General features: G+C 49.7%; 1 protein-coding gene and 1 pseudogene across 1 annotated transcript; both read right to left on the reverse strand.

Moving 5' to 3' along the window:
* Positions 1-3,833: 3,833 nt before the first annotated feature.
* LOC103782698 (interleukin-9 receptor-like) lies at positions 3,834-7,918 on the reverse strand (annotated as a pseudogene).
* A 234-nt stretch (positions 7,919-8,152) lies between these two features.
* On the reverse strand, positions 8,153-11,163 carry LOC100968559 (interleukin-9 receptor-like). The gene is made up of 4 exons (XM_008953355.3): positions 9,654-11,163; positions 9,113-9,215; positions 8,818-8,996; positions 8,153-8,271 (listed from the first exon to the last, which is right to left on the reverse strand). Exons 1-4 carry the CDS (start codon positions 9,730-9,732, stop codon positions 8,153-8,155), a joined length of 480 nt encoding a protein of 159 aa, XP_008951603.1. The 5' UTR covers positions 9,733-11,163.
* Between the last annotated feature and the right edge of the window lie 7,918 nt (positions 11,164-19,081).

Genomic DNA, 19,081 nt, shown 5'->3' on the forward strand with positions numbered 1-19,081 from the left:
GTGCCTTGACGGGAACGCATTGAGATAGTAATCAAAGAAGATGGCCAGTTCACGCCTGTAATCTCAGCACTTTGAGAGGCTGAGGCGGGCGGATCACTTGAGGTCAGGCGTTCGAGACCAGCCTGGCCAACGTGGTGAACCCTCGTCTCTACTAAAAATACAAAAATTACCAGGCATGATGGCGCGTGCCTGTAATCCCAGCTACTCTGGAGGCTGAGGCAGGAGAATCGCTTGAACCCGGGAGGCGGAGGTTGCAGTGAGCTGAGATTGTGCCACTGCACTCCAGCCTGGCGACAGAGCGAGACTCCTCAAAAAATTAAAAAAGAAAGAAAGAAAGAAAAAGAAGATGGCCAGTAGACAAAACTAAATTGATTTTCTTTCTTTTCTTTTTAGAGACAGGGTCTCGTTCTGTTACCCAGGCTTGAGGACAGTGGCATAATCACAGTTCCTGGGTTCAGCTTCCAGCTCCCGGGTTCAAGAGATTCTCCAACCTCAGCCTCCCAAAGCACTGGGATTACAGATGTGAACCACCGTGCCAAGCCCCACCTGATTTTCTTTTATTGATTTGTTTTAATTATTTTATTTTATTTTTTGCTGGGGAGGGGGTGGGTCTCACTATGTTGCCCAGGCTGGTCTAGAACTCCCAAGCTCAAGTGATCCTCCCAACTCAGCCTCCCAAAGTGCTAGGATTACATGAGTGAGCCACCATGCACTGCCTGACTTTCTATCAGCAATAATATATAGGAATAATTTGAACTTGAAATTTAAAAAAATTTACCATTTATAATAGCACCCCCAAAATTGAATTTATTAAGTATAAATGTAACAAAATACATCCAAATATGCATTCAGAAAACCTTGGATCATGGTTGGGAAGAATAAAAAATATATAAATAAATGCAGATACTCCTTGTTTAGGAGCAGTACACTCATTACTTTTAGCTTTACCACAAAGCTAAAGTAATGAAGAGAGTGATATTGGTGAAGGAATGGACAAATAGATAAACAGAATAGAATACAGAGCCCAAAAGACCCAAATAAATACAGTCAACTGCTTTTGTCAAAGGGGCAAAAATATTCAGTGGGGAAAGAAAAGTCTGTTCCATAGATGGCGACAGAACAATCGGAAACCATAGGGAAAAAAATGAACGTAGGTACAAACTTCATAGCTCACTCCTAAAAAATAATTCAAGATAGACTGTAGACTTAAATTTTCAAATATAAAATTGTAAAAGTTATTGAAGAAAATCCATATGACTTTGGATTGGTGATGAGTCTTTAGATACAATACCAAAAGCCAGTTCATAAGATAAAAAAATGATAATGTGGACTTTATTAAAATTTAAAATGACTACACTGTGAAATATCCAGTTAAGAGAATCGAAAAACAAGCCACAGACTGAGAGAAAATATTTAAAAAACAAACCTGAAAAAGACTTGTGCGCAAAATATACAAACAAATTCTAACAACAAAAAGAAAAACAACCCAATTAAAAGTTAGACACCTCACCAAAAAAGATATACAGATGACATGCCCAGGTGCAGTGGCTTATGTCTGTAATCTCAGCACTTTGGGAAGTGGAGGCAGGCAGTCACTTGAGGCCAGGAATTTGACACCAGCCTGGCCAACGTGACAAAATCCTGTATCTACTAAAAATACAAAAATTAGCTGGGCATGGTGGCTGGCGCCTGTAATCCCAGTTACCTCGGAGGTGGAGGCAGGAGAATCACTTGAGGTTACAGAGAGCTGAGATCACACCACTGCACCTCAGCCTGGGCGACAGACCAAGACGCCATCTTAAAAAAAAAAATGGAGTTTTGCTGTCACAAGCCATGAAACTAACAGAAGCTGAAGAGAGGCCCGAAACGGATACTTCCCTAGTGCCTTCAGAGGGAGCATGGCCCTGCTGAGACAGAGTAGAATGGGACTCGGCCCACCCCCACTAACGTGTTGTTCCATACGTGCCCGCTGACCACCAGACCTTGCAGCACCACCCTCCAGGTGCCATACTCGCTGGCCAGACCTTGCCAACCGTCTGAAATAAACTAAGATAAGCAGCATCTCGCCGTAAGTCTTACTCAAGGGAGTTGACTCCATCACCCTGTTGTGCACGAGGCCAGGAGAATGACCAATCCTTACCCCTGGCCTCATTATAATACTAAAGTCCCCACCCAGGTATGGGCTTTTCAGCTATTTTCTGATCACGCAACGTATGTGTTAGCATGATTCTTTACTGCATCTGAGCAGCCTTCACTCCACCCCATACGTGTAATGACACTCACCTAACTCATAAATTATGCATGTCACCCTCAGGACACCACAACGCACTCCCCTTGGGGAGCCAGCCAAGAATCCTTCCTCCTGGCCAACCTTTAGGGCATAAGACTTAATATGTCTCTTTTCTGCCCAACCTTTAGGGGCATAAGATTTAATAAAGCCTTGTCTGGGAAGCTTGCTTGGCGTTGTATCAACTTCTGTTTCATGGGAGCCTAAGAACCTGTAGTCAGGAACACTGCCAACATCTTTATTTCCAACTTCTGGACTTCAGAACTAAGACAACAAATCTCTATGGTTCTAAGCTACCCATTTTGTGGCACTTTGTTACAGCAGCCCTAGGAAACAAATGCAGGCACGTTCTGCTCCATCTGCCGCTCTCTCCAGACCACAGCTCCTCCCCAAGCCCACCCCATGAGAGGCTGAGGACAGAAGCAGGACCCTTCACAGGCCACCATCACTGCTGGATGGTCACTTCCAGCACTGACTGTCTGGGAGCTCCAGCCTCAGCTCTCAGTTTCCTGGAGCAGATGGGAGGATGAGGACAAGGAGGAAGAAGGGTGCTGGCCTCCCAGGAGCTGTCCCTGAGCCTCCACCCTGCTGTCCCTGAAGCTGCCCCTGAGCCTCCACCCTGAGCTCAGCCCAGAGCTGTCCCTGAGCCTCCACCCTGAGCTCAGCCCAGAGCTGTCCCTGAGCCTCCACCCTGCTGTCCCTGAAGCTGCCCCTGAGCCTCCACCCTGAGCTCAGCCCAGAGCTGTCCCTGAGCCTACACCCTGAGCTCAGCCCAGAGCTGTCCCTGAGTCTACACCCTGAGCTCAGCCCAGAGCTGTCCCTGAGCCTCCATCCTGCTGTCCCTGAAGCTGCCCCTGAGTCTCCACCCTGAGCTCAGCCCAGAGCTGTCCCTGAGCCTCCACCCTGAGCTCAGCCCAGTTGTCCCTGAGCCTCCACCCTGCTGTCCCTGGAGCTGCCCCTGAACTTCCACCCTGCTGTCTCCAGAGCTGTCCCTGAGCCTCCACCCTGCTGTCCCCAAAAGTGTCATTGAGCCTCCACCACGCTGTCCCTAGAGCCCAGAAAGCCCAGGGATGGCCAAACCTCACCCCTCACTCCTCCTCTGGCCCCTCTTCCCAGCCATCTGCACTTTGGAACAGACATTAAGCCCCTTTTAATCTCTAGAAAGGTGCCTCAGGAAGGCACAAACAGGTCACACCGGGTGGTCATGGTGCCTTACCTGTGTCCACTGGGCCCTGGCTGGCCCTTTAAGGGGATGAGGGCGGAACAGCTGAGAGACCATAACCTTCTTCTCAGAGAGGTCAGGGATAAAGAAAAGGGACAGCAGAAGGAGAAACCTGTGGGCAGGATGCTGAGGGTAGAGGTTCCTCCCCACAGGCACTGAGCAGAGGGATCCTTCCTCCCTGAAGCTGCCCCTGAGCCTCCATCCAGAGAGGACCTCCGACCACTACTAGGGCCCGTTCTCAGGAGGTTCAGTCCCAGACAAGGGTTCCAGAGACTTAAGTCCATTTTCCCAAAATGGACATGATGCATATGGCAAGTCAGGGACCTAGAACGTCCAGGACCAAGCCTTGCTGAGGACAGAAGGGAGCAACGTGCCCTAGAGGTCCTCATGCAGCCCGGACCTCTGGCAGTGACCAGCCAGCACCCAGGCATCTCCTTGCTGGGTCTCCAAGCCCTGATGGTCACAGAAAAGGCCACAGGCCAGGGCTGGGATGGGCCCAGGGCTCTGTGTGTTTCCTGGGAGGGCTGAGGGGTGGCATCCCCCGTAGCAGCTCGAGGCTCAGTAGTCACTGCTGTTACTGCTGCCCTCTGAGTCTGGGGGAGCTGGCCTGGTGGGGCACATGGGGGCCCAGTCCTCCTGTAGCAGATAGGCAAACGGCTGTGCCCTCCACTCCTTACACCCTGCTGGCAGCACATCCTCTGAGCTCAGGTTGCCCCAGAGGCTGGTCCCAGCGCCCTCCTGCTCCTCCTCCAGGACCACAGATTTCCAAGGACCCACTGGGCCACAAGTGAGCAGTGCAGTGGCCTCCTGGATGCAGGGCTCCAAGGCTCCTCGTGGGGTGCCAGCACAGTCCTGGCTCAGCAGCACACCTGCCCTGTGGGCCCCCATCCAAGTCTGGAACAGAGTGTGGGAGGAGCGAAGGGCTCAGGCAGCATGTTCAGAACTCATCCTGGAAGCAGCTGCCTCCTTTCTGGCAAGCCCAGCCTCCCTCCTCCTCCAGGAAGCCCTTCTGAAGTCCACACCCAGAGGCCAAGGAGTGCCTGTGTCTTGAACATTCTGTCTTTCCTCCATGTGCCAGCTCAGCCTCATCATGGGATGTTGAGTCCCTTCAGGCCTCTCACCACTCCCCCAGCACAGGGCCTGGTGCTCACAGCAGCCTAAACCAAGGTACAGATGGTGATATCTGCTCAGGACAGAGCCAACTCCTGACAGCATGTGCCTCAGGGCCTTTCAGCAGCTACAGAGACTGGGCATTCCCAACACACACACACACACACACACACAGCCACACACACAGACATACACACAAACACACACACACACACGAGTCACTGTCAGGACTGGTGACTTTCAAAGCACTGGGCTACGGCCAGCAGACCTGGATCCTTCTGTGGGGCCACAGGAGGCCCCCACCTCCAAAAGGAAGCTGTTCCCTTGGTGGGACCAGGAGCCTCCATCCCATGCATCACACACACCACATCCTCCGTCACTGCACTGCTCCCTAAACACACAACACACCCTCCGTCACTGCACTGCTCCCTGGAGACAAACCTACGGCACCAGATCCCCACCCGAGGGTCTAAATAACAACTGGCAGGTGCCCTTGTTCTCTAGGGAAGAGCTGGTGCCTATAACAGGATGACAGTCCAGGGGACAGTTACTATCTGTGTCCTGCTCAGCCTTGTACTCAGCTGCCCAGGCTCGTGACGGTCACACCTACCACCTTGGGGAAAAGGGGAGACTCTGCCAAGAGCCAGGTGCCCAGTTTAGGGTTCAAATTGAACATTTGGACAAAAATCTTGAAAACTAGGGTCCTCATTGAGAGAGAAAAGGATTTCTCTGCATAGTAAGTTGGAGCTGCGGTGCGGAGGGGACATCCTTGCCACACAGGGCCCAGGGATGCCCTAAGGCACAGGGAGGGAAGATCCTGGAGAAGAGGGGTCAGCTTGGCCCAGAACCCAGGGAGGGGCCCTCACTGCTTCTTGTCCTTTGCCCAAAGTGAGGAGTCTGAGGGGAACAACCAGGGACCACTCACTGGAGCCCTCCCTCTCCCCCTCCTCCCACCCAGGGGGCATGAACCGCCAGCCCAGCAGGGAGGGGAGGGGCTGATGGAACCCCCAAGTTGTTCACTGGTGCCTGGGCTGTGGGGGCCCAACAGGGCAACAGAGGGGGAAGTGAAGAGCCCACTCCTCAGCTGTGGTGCCAGCATGCGATCCGTAGGGACCAGGGGACCAGGCAGAGCAGGAGCCCAGAGGCAGTGAGAGCCCCAAGGGCAGCGCACACACCACAGACCCTTCCCCACGGCCACAGGACAGACACCTTCGCAGAAGGAGGAGGTGAGGCACATGGTGGGTGCAGACAGCCGCAAACCAGAGGGGACAGAGATAAGTCATGAGAAATTTACATTTTTCCATCAACAGTGAAACTGGAGACATGAGAACAAAAAGAAATCAGCAATGGAGAATAAAGCTAGTTTTTCCCCACTGGAGACACAGCGTATAAATTGAAATACACTGAATATACAAAAAAGGCTCCAAGCACTGACAAGGCTCCCATACTGGCCGCCAACCCTCTTGAAAGCCAACATCTCGGGCAAGCCGGAGCTCTGGGCAACACCTGCCCCCAACGCCCTGCCATGGTCTCTGCACACACCTGGAAGTTCCCATTGTGCACACTGTAGAGGGCTGGAAGAACACTGCTGGAGAGGACACATTCTGGTAGAAGTTTTTCTTCACCCTGAGGCCAGGAGAGGCCAGTCAGAGGCCTATGGGGACGCAGGGGGCCTGAGGTCACCACAGAGGCTGAGCTTCCTTCCATCAGCAGGAGGCCCGCCCATCTCATCCCTGCCACTGCCTCTCTCCCATCTCATCACATCCCAACCCACTCTCAGGGCAGGACCCAACTGGGCCTCCTTGCCTAACGGCCACACAGAACTGATTTATACTGAGGCAGGTGTCCTTTACAGCATGACCTCCAATGGTGGGTTCAGAATGGGAGTTACCAGCCGGGTCCTCAGCCCGCAGACGGAGCCAGCACCTCCAGGAACCTCGTCTTTGACATCAGCAGAAGTTCTGTGGCTGCCACCCCACCCAGTGTCTCCTTGAGCACCAGACTTGCTGCCAAAGATCCACTGACCCTCCCACAAGGATGTCACCTGGGGCTCCAACCCAACAGGTGCAAATAGACCTCGCCAACCTCCCCGCAAGGCTGTGCCCCATTTCCCCACCTCAGGGGTCACCGCTCATATCTCATCCAGCCACACGTCCCCTCTATTTCTCCCCCTATGACCCTGCAATTCCCTCCACCTTGCTCTATCTCCACTTCTTTCACTGGCTCACGCCAAATCATCTCCCTGTGGGCACCCCGCTGGCCCCCAGCAGGTCCCCCATGTCCCCTTTTCCCAGCAATCCATTCCTCAAAACATAAACTAGGTCGCGTTACAGTTTCACACTTTCCTTTGCTCCAAGGAGAAGCCAAGCACCCTCCCGCTTAGCCCCACCCAACACCCCTCTCCCCACACCCTCTTCCTCACATCTGAGGCCTGACATGGCCCCTGCACCCCCTTTTGTAACCGGACATGTGGTGCATGAGGCATGAAGGTTTATTTAAGGAGGGTCCTTGTCCATCTTGTTCTCTAAGGCATCGGCCAGGGTGAGAACAGGGTCCTGTGCATACCAGATGCCCCAACTGACCTTTCATATAACGTGTGAACAAAAGAACAAACCAAGCTCCTCCAGAGGCAGGAGACTAGAACCTCCGGCTCTTGATTTCGGTGACTCTGGGTCTGGTCAGGACCAAGCTGCCCTTATCTTCAGCCTCTGCTTCAGATCCCCCTTCCCTTCTCTCCCCTGGCAACTTGAGAACCCTCTTCTGGACCAGGGTGGAGACTGGAAAAGCCCACCCCGTCCAGGACCAGACAGTGGAGAGGGGAGGGGAGGAACCAGACAAGGGTGGCCCTAGACGGCCCACCCACCACACACTACACATGCACACAGACACACATCTGCACACATACACTCACCCACCACACACTACACATGCACACAGTCACACATCTGCACACTCACACATGCACACACTCACCCACCACACACTCACACCTGCACACAGTCACACATGCACACACTCACACATGCACACAGTCACACATCTGCACACATACACTAACATGTACACTCTTGCCCGCTCACACATGTACACACACGCACACACACACACACACACACATCAGCTACCTACCTGGGCGACAGCTTGAACAGGAGGTAGGTCAGGCTAGTCAGCAGGAGAAAGACAGACACAGCAACAAAGGTGTTGCCTGGCCGCCTCCAGGGTGGGATCAGAGGGCCTGTGGGCAGGAAGGGCCAAGGGCTGTGAGCAGCCTCAGTGCACACGTGTGTGCACACATACATACATGCACACTCATGTGCATGCACTCACAGAGACACAGGCACACTCACCCTACTCACACACACACACAAAGCACACACAGGTGCATGTCAGCATGTGTGTGTTCACACGCACACCTGGCTCCAGTTCCTCCCCTCCTCATCACTCCAAGTTGACATCTCCGTGTTTAGAGTGGGGAGTCTGCCCTGGACTGCTGCTCCCAGGAGAGAGGACCCCAGGGGAAGCCAGTCAAAGTGTTACCTCTCCTGCCTCTTGAAGCCCAGCTCATAGCTGAGAAGTGTGGTCATCAGCTCCAAGGCAGGACTGATGCTCCAGGTCAGGATGCTCTGCAAGTCAGAGAGCGGGTCCAGCTTCACTGGAACAGAGTGAATCTACCTAAGGCTGAAGCCCCATGGGTCTGGGTGTGTCAGTCAACACACCCAAGGGGTGGGGCATGGTCCAGGCCCTCTCAGACCAGGCACCTCACAGGGAGACTGGTCCAGAAAAGCCCCAGGCGGGACAGGACAGCAAAGACTTCCTCTGGCCTCTGCAGCTAGACTAGGTGGTTTCTAAATCTTGTGTTCCCTTTCCTTCACAGTCTGCTGCTGGAAGTCCTTCCCAGCATCTTATTGGAGTCCTTCCTGGTATGACTGAAGTGCATTTCACATGACTCAAGTGCCAGCCCCTGCCCCAAACTAGCAGCCCTGCATCTTTATTTTCTACAAAACCCTGCCCCTGCAGTAACCATGTGTGCCCTCCTCTCCCAGGGGCCAAGCCTGCCCCCAGCCCTGGATCTCACTTGGCAGGGACTGAGAACACTCGCTGGGCCTCAGGGGTCACAGGCTGCAGGGCCCTGACCCCAGCCCCCAAGCAGCCAGGATGTTATTGGCAAGGGGCCCTGCCCCAGGTCTATAGCTGATACCGTGTCTCCAGAGCAGGTACTGCAGCTCCACCAGGCTGACCTGCTCCCTCCCAGACGTGCAGTGGTGGAAAGTGATGATGAAATTGTCGGACGGCAGGAGCACCGCCTTGGGTGGAAGCACAACAGTGCACTCACTGCCCCACAAGATGCACTTATGTGTGCCACCAGGAGCCTGCTTGCTAGAAAGGGCAAGTGTCAGCACCACGGGGCTGTTACACTGTCCTGGTGTAGCTGCTGCCATCCTGGGGACCTCACCCTCATCCCTGTCCAGGTTGGCATGGCCCTCCACGCTCACCTAATGAAGAGGAGCCCGGGGCTGGAGCCCTGGCCCAGCTCTGGGGCAGACCAGTGGCAATCGATCCTGAGATTGTTGTTGGTGAGGCAGGTGAAGTTTGGCCCTTGGCCCTGGAGACAGTGACAGTTGGGAGCCCACCGTGAGTGCTTCAGGGCAGAGTTCAGTTGGGGGGTTGTGAAGGGATCTGACAGCTGACACCCTAGCAGGGCAGTCACCACTGAATGATCCCAGAATCTGCCCAGGGAAGCACTGGGAGGCCTGGGAAGTGGCGGGCTCTGACCCATGGTACACGGGCAAGTCAGACTTAGAGAGGCGTCAAAGAGGGTGAAGGAAGGGAGACTAGGGTTGGTGTGGGGACTGAAGGTAGGAAGGTAAAGGTAGGGAGAATAGAGACTGAGGTCCAGGCTGACCCCTAGAGGACATGCCCCAGCACAGTTTGGGCCAAACCTTTCCCTAGGGTCTCAACATCGGACAAACCAGTCCCCCAAACGTGCCCTAGTTCTCCACACACCTCATACAGACACTAGTGCCCAGCCCTCACCTCGTCCATCCCCCGAGACAGAGACTCCCGAGCAGACACAGGTGCAGACGCAGGTGCAGGCCAGGAACCAGGTGCTCATGTCTCACCTCAGAGCCTCACTCTTCAAGGTCCAGCCTGCAAGGGGCTGGGCTGAGGGCCCTGTGCGAGCCATCCCTCTCTGGAGGGGTGCTCCCCATGAATTTCACCCCAGCAGATTGCTCAGCGGGTCTCCATCTGCACTCACACTGTGTCCTGTGAAAGACGCTGGGCACCACTGCCCAGGCTTTACCGATAAGGAACTGAAGCTTAGAAAGGCCACTTGACCCAGCTGCAGACTCATGGCTCCAGGGTGTAAGAGGCACCCTCAAACTTAGATCTTGGACTCTTGCTTAGCTAAGTCTCCACGTCTGCCAAGAAGGTTCCTCTCTAGGACGGGCATCCTCTGCCAGCCCATCCCCTGTCCCTGGGCCCAGGCCTCATCCTGCAGGGGAGTCAGGATTGGGGGAACCACTCACTACCAACAACCACCACAGGTGCATTTTCTACTTTAATTCTCACAACAGCTTTGTAAGGGAGAAGCACTGTCCCCGTTCACAGGCAAGGAGCTGACTCCCAAGGAGGGAAGGAGGGGAAATGACTTGCCCAGGGTCACACAGACAACTTCTATGCATTCTTTTTTTTTTTTTTTTTTTTAGACAGAGTCTCCCTCTGTTGCCCAGGCTGGAGTGCAGTAGTGTGATCTTGGTTAACTTCAACCTCCAACTCCTGGGTTCAAGCGATTCTCCTGCCTCAGCCTCCTGAGTAGTTGGGATTACAGGCTCCTGCTGCCACAACCAGCTAATTTTTTTGTATTTTTAGTAGAGATAGCATTTCACTATGTTGGCCGGGCTGGTCTCGAACTCCTGACCTCAAGTGATCCACCCCCCCCTTGGCCTCCCAAAGTGCTGGGATTACAGACATGAGCCACTGCTCCTGGCCTCTATGCATTCTCTCTCCCTTTTGTCTTCTTAAATAAAGACCCATCCCAGGATTTTGCCCCAGGAAGGTGGACAAGAGTGGCAGCAAGGTATCCATGCAACAGATGGCACTCCCTTAACTCTGTTGCACCCCTGTTCCAAGGTGCCTCCAAAGGACAGCACCACCAGAAGGGCAAAGCCCACCATGCTGGAGTGTGAGCCTGAGTCCCAGGATCCCTGGAGGAGCCACAGGTTAGCTGGAGATAAGGCGCTGGGTGTCAGGAAGCTCTTGTGTGTGGGAAAGCTGCTGACGCCCTATCACCCCGTTTGCAGCTCCAGTGATACACCCCTAGCCCGTAGGCAGGAAGCAGGGCCAACCTGGTTACACAAGACTGATTAGTGATGAGGAGAAAAAAACCAGACATGCACCCAGACTACAGCATACACGCAGACTACAGCATGCACGCAGACTACAGCACGTGCACACTTAAGGAACCCACACACCGTCAACGGGAGCACTACTCTAACCCCACTTCACCCTACTCCTGGCAGCCTATCCAGGTACCCACTGGACAGTCCCCTGTTAAGACCGATGATCAGGAATCCTCACTGTTCCCCAGAATGGAGCGTGCAGCCTGGCCCCAACAGCCGCAGCATGAAACGCCGTGGCAAGTTCTCTGCAGCAGTGTCTGTCCCTTCTTGCAGCAGCTACTGGAAAGGTGGGAATGGGGAAGACAGTCAGCCTGCTCTTGGGATATCTGAGGGCAGGGTTGGAGTCACCACCAGGACCTGGGGGAAGCACAGGCACAACAGCCACAGCTGAGAGCTAACCCAAGCCCCAGGATGGACGACCGCTGCCCTAACAGTGGAGAAACACCCATATCGGTGTAGAATCAGGCCAGGCCAGCCACAGGCTAACCCAGGAGCAGATGGCTTGAAAGCAGGGAGTGGGGTGGTTCCAAGCTCAGCAGGCCTCATTTCTAGACAGGGAGAGGGGATGGTAGGGCAGGACCCACATGTGACACCTGAGAGCTACAAAGGAGGAGGCCAGGACACCCCCTGGGGGAGCACTGGAGTGTTGGGTACAGCAACAAGGCAATATGGCCGTCTGAGGGGAAGGTCTCTGCTTTTCCTCTGCACTGAAAACTAACATCTGTACCTGGTAAGCTGAGCAGGGCAGAGTTACCACCCTCCTGCAGATGAGGAAACTGAGGCTCAGAGACCTGGGACCTGCCCAATACCTGGCTGCTGACACCTCTGTTCTTAGCACATTCCTACCAGCTTCTACACAAGCCAGTGAACTTCCTGAGGGCAGTGCCTGCGAGGCACCACTCAACACATGCCCCAGCAGAAGGCACCACAGTGCTTTATAAATGGGGTGGAGCTGCAGGCAGAGCTGCCTTCCCCCATCCTTGACCACAGGGCCAGGCAGTCAGGGCATGTGCACACACCCAGACCTGCAGGCTCCCTGCTCGTGGATGTCACTAGGAGGCAGAGGTTGCAATGAACTGAGATGGTGAGATGATGCCACTGCACTCAAGCCTGGGTGATGAGCAGGACCCCTGCCAAAAAACAAAGCCAGCAGGTCTGGGCTAACCTTTAGTTTCTTCTTCTATGAAGTGAGATAATTGGACAAGACATCTTTTACAGGCAGCTCTAAAAGATTACAATGCTGGGATAATTGGGAAAGACCTACACTCTAAGAATCTGCCTTAGAGTGTAAGACCTACACTCTTTCCAGGGACAGCCCTGAGGTAGACAGGCTCTCTAGAAGGTGGACAGGCTCTCTAGAGGGTGGACAGGCTCTCTAGAAGGTAGACAGGCTCTCTAGAAGGTGGACAGGCTCTCTAGAGGGTGGACAGGCTCTCTAGAAGGTAGACAGGCTCTCTAGAAGGTGGACAGGCTCTCTAGAGGGTGGACAGGCTCTCTAGAAGGTAGACAGGCTCTCTAGAGGGTGGACAGGCTCTCTAGAAGGTAGACAGGCTCTCTAGAGGGTGGACAGGCTCTCTAGAAGGTAGACAGGCTCTCTAGAGGGTGGACAGGCTCTCTAGAAGGTAGACAGGCTCTCTAGAAGGTGGCCAGAAGGGGCTGTTCTTCCTGGCCAATCAGAACTGATCACTGGTGTTTCTGGATTTGCCTCCCAAGATAAGATAACCCCAGAGCAAAGAACATTATAAAGCTTTAGAGTAAATTATTCTACAACTAGCTCAATTTCTCATTATTCATCACCAACTTGAAACAAAATCCCAACGTTGGGAAAACACACATTCACTCACATACACACACACACACACACACACACCCCTGCTGGGAGGTGGGTGGCATAGGGTTTTTCTTAAACAACTAAACAGTAGCAGGCCATTTGTGTAGATTGCTGATATATTGAAAATATCATTAATCCAAGCTACGACTGACAAAAAGAATAATACATACCTGAGACATACTTGTACTATGTCCTAGGGCTCTTTACATATTCAGAGCCAGCTAAAAATAATACATGGATGGAAACTGTTGCTTAAGAATCTTTCCCAGTAATGTTAACATTTTAAGCTACTAGGAAAGGAGAGAGATTTTCCTGTCTAGCAAGAAAATGATTGCGTGGTCTGATTTATACAGAATAAATGCGTCTTCAAATTTAGTCTCTACCTCTTCATGCTGCTCTTTGAAACACTGGATTCACATATGCAACATCATGTGCAAATAAGTGTTTTCTGAAAATCTCATTTTAATTGCTTTTTTAAAAGAGACAAGGTCTATCTTGCCCAGGCCACAGTGTTATTCACAAGCACGATCATGCACTATAACCCCAAACTCCCAGGCTCAAGTAATCTTCCCACCTCAACCTCCCAAGTAACGTAGATAGGACTACAGGCACATGCTCCCAGCCTGCTACTTTCTTATTTAGCAACCTCTTAATCTTAAAATGAGAGCAGAGTATCCCTCATCAACTGCTAGGAAATAAAGATGGTGTGTCATTTCATATTCAAATACAAAGAAGAAATATATTTCTATAAGGTTAATAGTTTAAAAAATAACATATCTAGCTAAATAAAATAAATTATTTGCACACAGGTCCGGGATATTAAAACAATTAAAAAGCAGAGAGAATTATTCCAACTTTTTTTAGTGTTGCAAAATGATATTTTCAAAGCAACTTAACTTTTAAAGTTATCTTCAGTTACCAAAACTACTCAATTTTCCAAACTTCCAGATAAAGGTTACTCTTTAAAAGGCTATTTTTCCAGTTAATTCTCAGCACACACATGCTTTCTATTTGCACAATATTCTTAGGCGCTCTTGGCGCACTAACACTGCAATGCCCTTATTCTGTGTGCTCTGAAGTCTTTAGGGGCTGCCCTTGTAGACAAAATATATGCAGATGCAATCTCATCCCTAGTGTTTACCCTCTTTCCTGAACCTTGGCCATGATGTGCTTCCTGTAAGCATTCTCTTTCTAAAACTTCACAAGTGGGTAATGAATTTCTAATCCTCAATGCATGGCCTGTAGTACTTCACAGGAAGTACGTAAACAACTACTATCCTCAAATTTTCATCTGCAACATCATTTACAAAGACCATCACTGTTTTACAACCTAGTGGTCTCACTCAAAATAAGTTTGCTATGTCTAAGTACTCTAAACAAGTGATTTGGTGTGTAGACATTACATATAAATATCGATCTCCTCACTCCTTTATTCACTTGGACATAAATGTTCTGTTTACTGTTTGTAAGGCATACACAGAGATGAATAAAATACAGACTGTGCCCTTGGTATTATGGACTCAACACAGAAACAGACATATAAACAATTTTAACACATGAATTTGAGTTGTGTTGTGTGCTCTTAAAGAATGCCTTCTGGCTGGGTGCAATGGCTCATGCCTGTAATCCCAGCATTTTGGGAGGCCAAGACGGGTGAATCACTGGAGCTCAGGAGTCTGAGACCAACCTGGCAACATGGTGAAACCCCATTTGTACCAAAAATACAAGGCCAGGCATAGTGGCTTACACCTGTAATCCCAGCAATTTGGGAGGTCGAGGCAGGTGGATCACTGGAGATCAGGAGTTTGAGACCAGCCTGGCCAACATGATGAGACCCTGCCTCTACTAAAAATGCAAAAATTAGCCAGGTGTGGTGGTGCACACTTGTAATCCCAGCTACTCAGGAGGCTGAGGCAGGATAACTGCTTGAACCCGGGAGACAGAGGTTGCAGCGAGCCAAGATTGCACCACTGCACTCCAGTCTGGGCAACAGAGTGAGACTCTGATTCAAAAAAAAAAAAAATTTAGCCAGGCATTCTTACAGGATCCTTGGAGTGTCACTTTTCTGGCTGGAAACCTTTGTGGCCAATGGTGCCTTTCCTTGAGTTTTGCTGAGGCCCACTGGGCTCATTCTGCTCACTCGGCCTGGCAGGCTGCATTTCGCTCATGCTACCAGCCTGGATCTCATGCCTGCCAAGGGCGAGCCAAGCATGGAGTGGTGAGAGGTGTTATGAGTGAGTGAGCGTGGGTTCTGGCCATTGCACACAGTCAAGTATGCTGCAGTGGGGCAGGCAGCTCCAGGTGCCAGCACGGGTGCTGGCTGTCTATGAGGGTGTGGCTGGACCAAGTGCACTGCCAGCAGCTTCCACAGCTGGAACTAAGGAATGCAGTGGCACCATGAAGCTTGGAGACTTCAGGAACCATAGGGCCCCAAAGAGGGAGTCACAGCCCTGGCGTGGGGAGCTCCCAGGTCCGGGCACCCTGAAGGGCCACAGAATTTCTCTCCTTCTCTTTGCCTGCAATGTGGCAAGCAAGGGGCGTATTTAAGCCCTGTTTGTCTTACAGCTCTTTCAGTCCTGCCATTTGGGAGGTCCTGAGTTCTTGTCCTGTGTCCAGGAAGAATGTGGTATGTGGACAAGTGGAGGGCGTGCAAGGTGAAAAGGAGCTTCATTGAGTGACAGAATAGCTCAGAGGAGGCCCTGTTGTGGACAGTTCCTCTCTGCAGCTGGTTGTCCTAATGCCTGCACAGCTCTAGCTGAGCCAGGAGCTTTTATGGGCCTCAGAGGGGAGGAAGTGCGCACTGATTTGTCCATGTGTGGCCATGGGTGGCCCGGGAAAAGGCACCACAAGTTCCCATTTTGATCCATGGGATTGGCAGCACACTCACCAGCCTTAAGGTCCTCCCTGGCCTAAAGGTGGGGCTTCACTGGGGACCCACCAACTTCCACCCAGGAACCTGTTTGCCTCCTGCTGCTGTTCATGGCACCCATGCTATAGGTGCCAAGGTGTGCCTGCAGGCCCGCACCAAGCTGCCCTCAGCTCCCCTTGGCTTCCCTCCTATGCTTATCGACACCCAAAGTCTGTAGTGGGCCAAGGCTGGGGGCTGGCGTGTCAGCACTGCCCTGAGTGTGTGCACACCTGGCTGGGCTGTGAGAGTGTCTGCTCTGAGACTGGAGCAGGCACTGACAGCAGGGAGAAGCCAGGTAGTGGGAGCACACACATCCAAGCCTGTGAGGGAAGGGGGGCCTTCCTGGGGGCCCCCAAGAGTGCAGGGATGCCTGGGTCCACAGCCGTGGTTTGGGCAGCTGCAGCTGTGCCTGGGGGGACAAGGCTCTTGTCTGCTCCATGGACTGGGAGGCACAGGTCTGCAGATACGATATCTGGATATGATACCCTTTTAAATTTGTCCTAACTTTTATATGACACTGTTTAAAGTGACCCATATTGCATCATTAATGTCATTAATTAATTCATTGTAGAAAATATATGAACAAGTAACCTATGACTCGCTGACATTTTAATAAATTTCTAATATCCACATCATTCCTTGGACACTAGGAAGAATAAGAAAATGAGAGCTTGTTAAAGTAACAGAAGCCAACCTCCCTCACACAGTCAATGATATTTGGACTCCTTGCTTCAATGTTCTTCTTATGCAAAGAAAGAAAAACACAAAGGAATAGAGTTGATGGTGTAGCCATTGTTAGGAAACTTAAAATTGTCAGTTTCAACCTTCACTGAACTTGAAAAATGTACTATTTTTAGTCACATTTCCTATGTCAGTCAAACTGGTTTCACCAGTTTTTCCCCTACTCAGAATCCAGGTAGGCCTAAATCAGAAATGCTTCTTGTTGACACATATAAGAGTCCCCGAACACCCATCCAAATGTTCACCATGAAGTATGAATAATGCCTGAGAAAGCAAAACCAAAAAAATTGGTTCCCACTAACAGTAAATTTAAAGTAATTGAGAAACATGGTCAGTTTTGTACACAAAAATTAGGGTAAAATGTTGAATACAACAGGAGATAAAGTTAGAGCATTTTAAACAAACACAAGAAAAAGCAAGCCAACGAAAGTAAAAATATATAAAAATGTAGTGAGATTGACCACGTGTTCATAATTGTTAAACTTGGATAAGAGGTACATGAAAATGAATCACTCCCTCTCTTCACCGACTTTTATGTTTGCAATTTGCCATAATTAAAAAATGGAGAAAATAAATCTGAAAAATCCAATTTGTGTTTCTTTAAGGTCTTCTTTAAACAACTAAATATAAAAATAGAAAATGGTTAGAATACATATAAAAACAAGATGCATTATAGCATAAATTTTCTGGGGGAAATTAATACAGAACAGAATATTGAATTAATCTCAGGGGAAAAAAGACCACCAATTAACCATGAAAATGTTGTGACTCTTAATGGATAAGTTCAGTCATTTTTTTTTAGCTTTTAACCGGACAAAAAAAGAAAGAAATGTCATTCTGCAAAATTTGCGTGTTGGTTTAAACACATACACACACAGACACACACATACACACACACACACACACACACACACACTTCATTCTCCAAAACAGGAGAGGGGATCCCTAGGAAATTTTAAATAAGTAGTTTTACATAAGTTATTTGCAAAAGTTGGTTTGTCTACAAAGCCAGTTATTTTTTTAAATTGCTGAGTGCTGGGAAACAGTAATTACTTCTAAAAAGAAAATATGGTACTAATTCAAAGAAAAAAATGAAGGTTTTGTTTAAAATGATATTAAACCGAATCCAATTTAAATACCTTAATAAAATTACGTGTAGTAGAAAACTTCTGGAAATGGACTTAAACTAAAAATAATAAATAATAGTGAAATGTTAAAGAACAAACCAGTTCTAAAAATCAGATTTTCTTAGTAAAATCACAATATTAGTGGGGTAGAGGAAACCCTAGTATACATGATCCACTATTTGGTCTAAAATACAATATAGATACTATCTCAGGGAACTTTGTTTTAAAATTGAATCTACTGGGATATAAACTCTGTATTAAGGGATGGCTGCTCAGTGAATGACCTTAAGCTGAATAATGAGTGTAGCTTGTTAAAGAAAAGCAAAATAAAGGGTTTCTGGCTTTAGGAAAATAATAAAGTCATGAGACTACATGTTTATTCTCAGAAGTTCCCTTTTGTATGATAAAAGCACAAATTCCTTCCCTGTCCCCAGGGTTTTCTTTCTACTTTGTTCTTTAGCACCCCAGGACCCTGTCTTTAACCTAACATCCAATTCTAACCAGAATCTTCTACGTCCTGAATTAATCTTGTCAACTTCTTAAAGCTATTTTTGTTTAGACAGAAGATTTACTTAAAAGAAATTTTCTGACTAGGTATTAGTTAGTTTTCACACTGCTATAAAGAACTACCTGAGACTGGGTCATTTATAAAGAAAAGAGGTTTAATTGAGTCACAGCTCTGCATGGCTAGGGAGGCCTCAGGAAACTTACAGTGATGGCATAAGGTGAAAGGGAAGCTAGGCACGTCTTACATGGCAACAGGAGAGAGAGAGGAGGAATTTGCCACACACATTTAAACCATCAGATCTCATGAAAACTGCCTCACTATCATGAGAACAGCATAGGGGAACCACTCCCATGATCCAATCACCTTCCACCAGGTCCCTTCCTTGACACATGGGGATTACAATTCGAGATGAGATTTGGGTGAGGCACAGAGCCAAACTATATCATTCTATCCCTGGCCCCTCCAAAATCTCATGTCTTTCTCACGTTTCACAACACAATCATGCCTCCCCAACAGTCCCCCAAAGCCTTAACTCATTCCAACATTAACTCAAAAGTCCAAGTCCAAAGTCTCATCTGAGACAAGGAAAGTCCCTTCTGCCTATGAACCTGTAAAATCAAAAGCAAGTCAGTTACTTCCAAAATACAATGGGGGTACAGGCATTGAATAAATGCTCCCATTCCAAATGAGAGTAATTGGCTAAAACAAAGGGGCTACAGGTCCCATACAAGTCCAAAACCCAACAGGGCAGTCATTAAATCTTTTCTAATTTTAATTTTTATGTTATTTGAAGTTCTGGGGTACATGTTCAGGATGTATAAGTTCGTTAATAAACATTTTAAAAGACATTCTGACAGGTGAGAGATGATATCTCATTGTGGTTTTAATTTTAATTTCTCTAATGATTAGTAATGCTGAGCATTTTTTCATATAGCTGTTAGCTATT

Source organism: Pan paniscus, chromosome 8 (genome assembly GCF_029289425.2).
Source record: "Pan paniscus chromosome 8, NHGRI_mPanPan1-v2.0_pri, whole genome shotgun sequence".
NCBI lineage: Eukaryota > Metazoa > Chordata > Mammalia > Primates > Hominidae > Pan > Pan paniscus.

Excerpts from the sequence above, each read along its gene's own strand:
- LOC100968559 (XM_008953355.3), bottom strand. The coding sequence starts at position 9,732 with ATGAGCACCTGGTTCCTGGCCTGCACCTGCGTCTGCACCTGTGTCTGC. Across the intron at positions 9,216-9,653 it reads TGTCTCGGGGGATGGACGAG|GGCCAAACTTCACCTGCCTC; the intron begins GTGAGGGCTGGG and ends TCCAGGGCCAAG. Across the intron at positions 8,997-9,112 it reads CCCGGGCTCCTCTTCATTAG|CAAGCAGGCTCCTGGTGGCA; the intron begins GTGAGCGTGGAG and ends TGCCCTTTCTAG.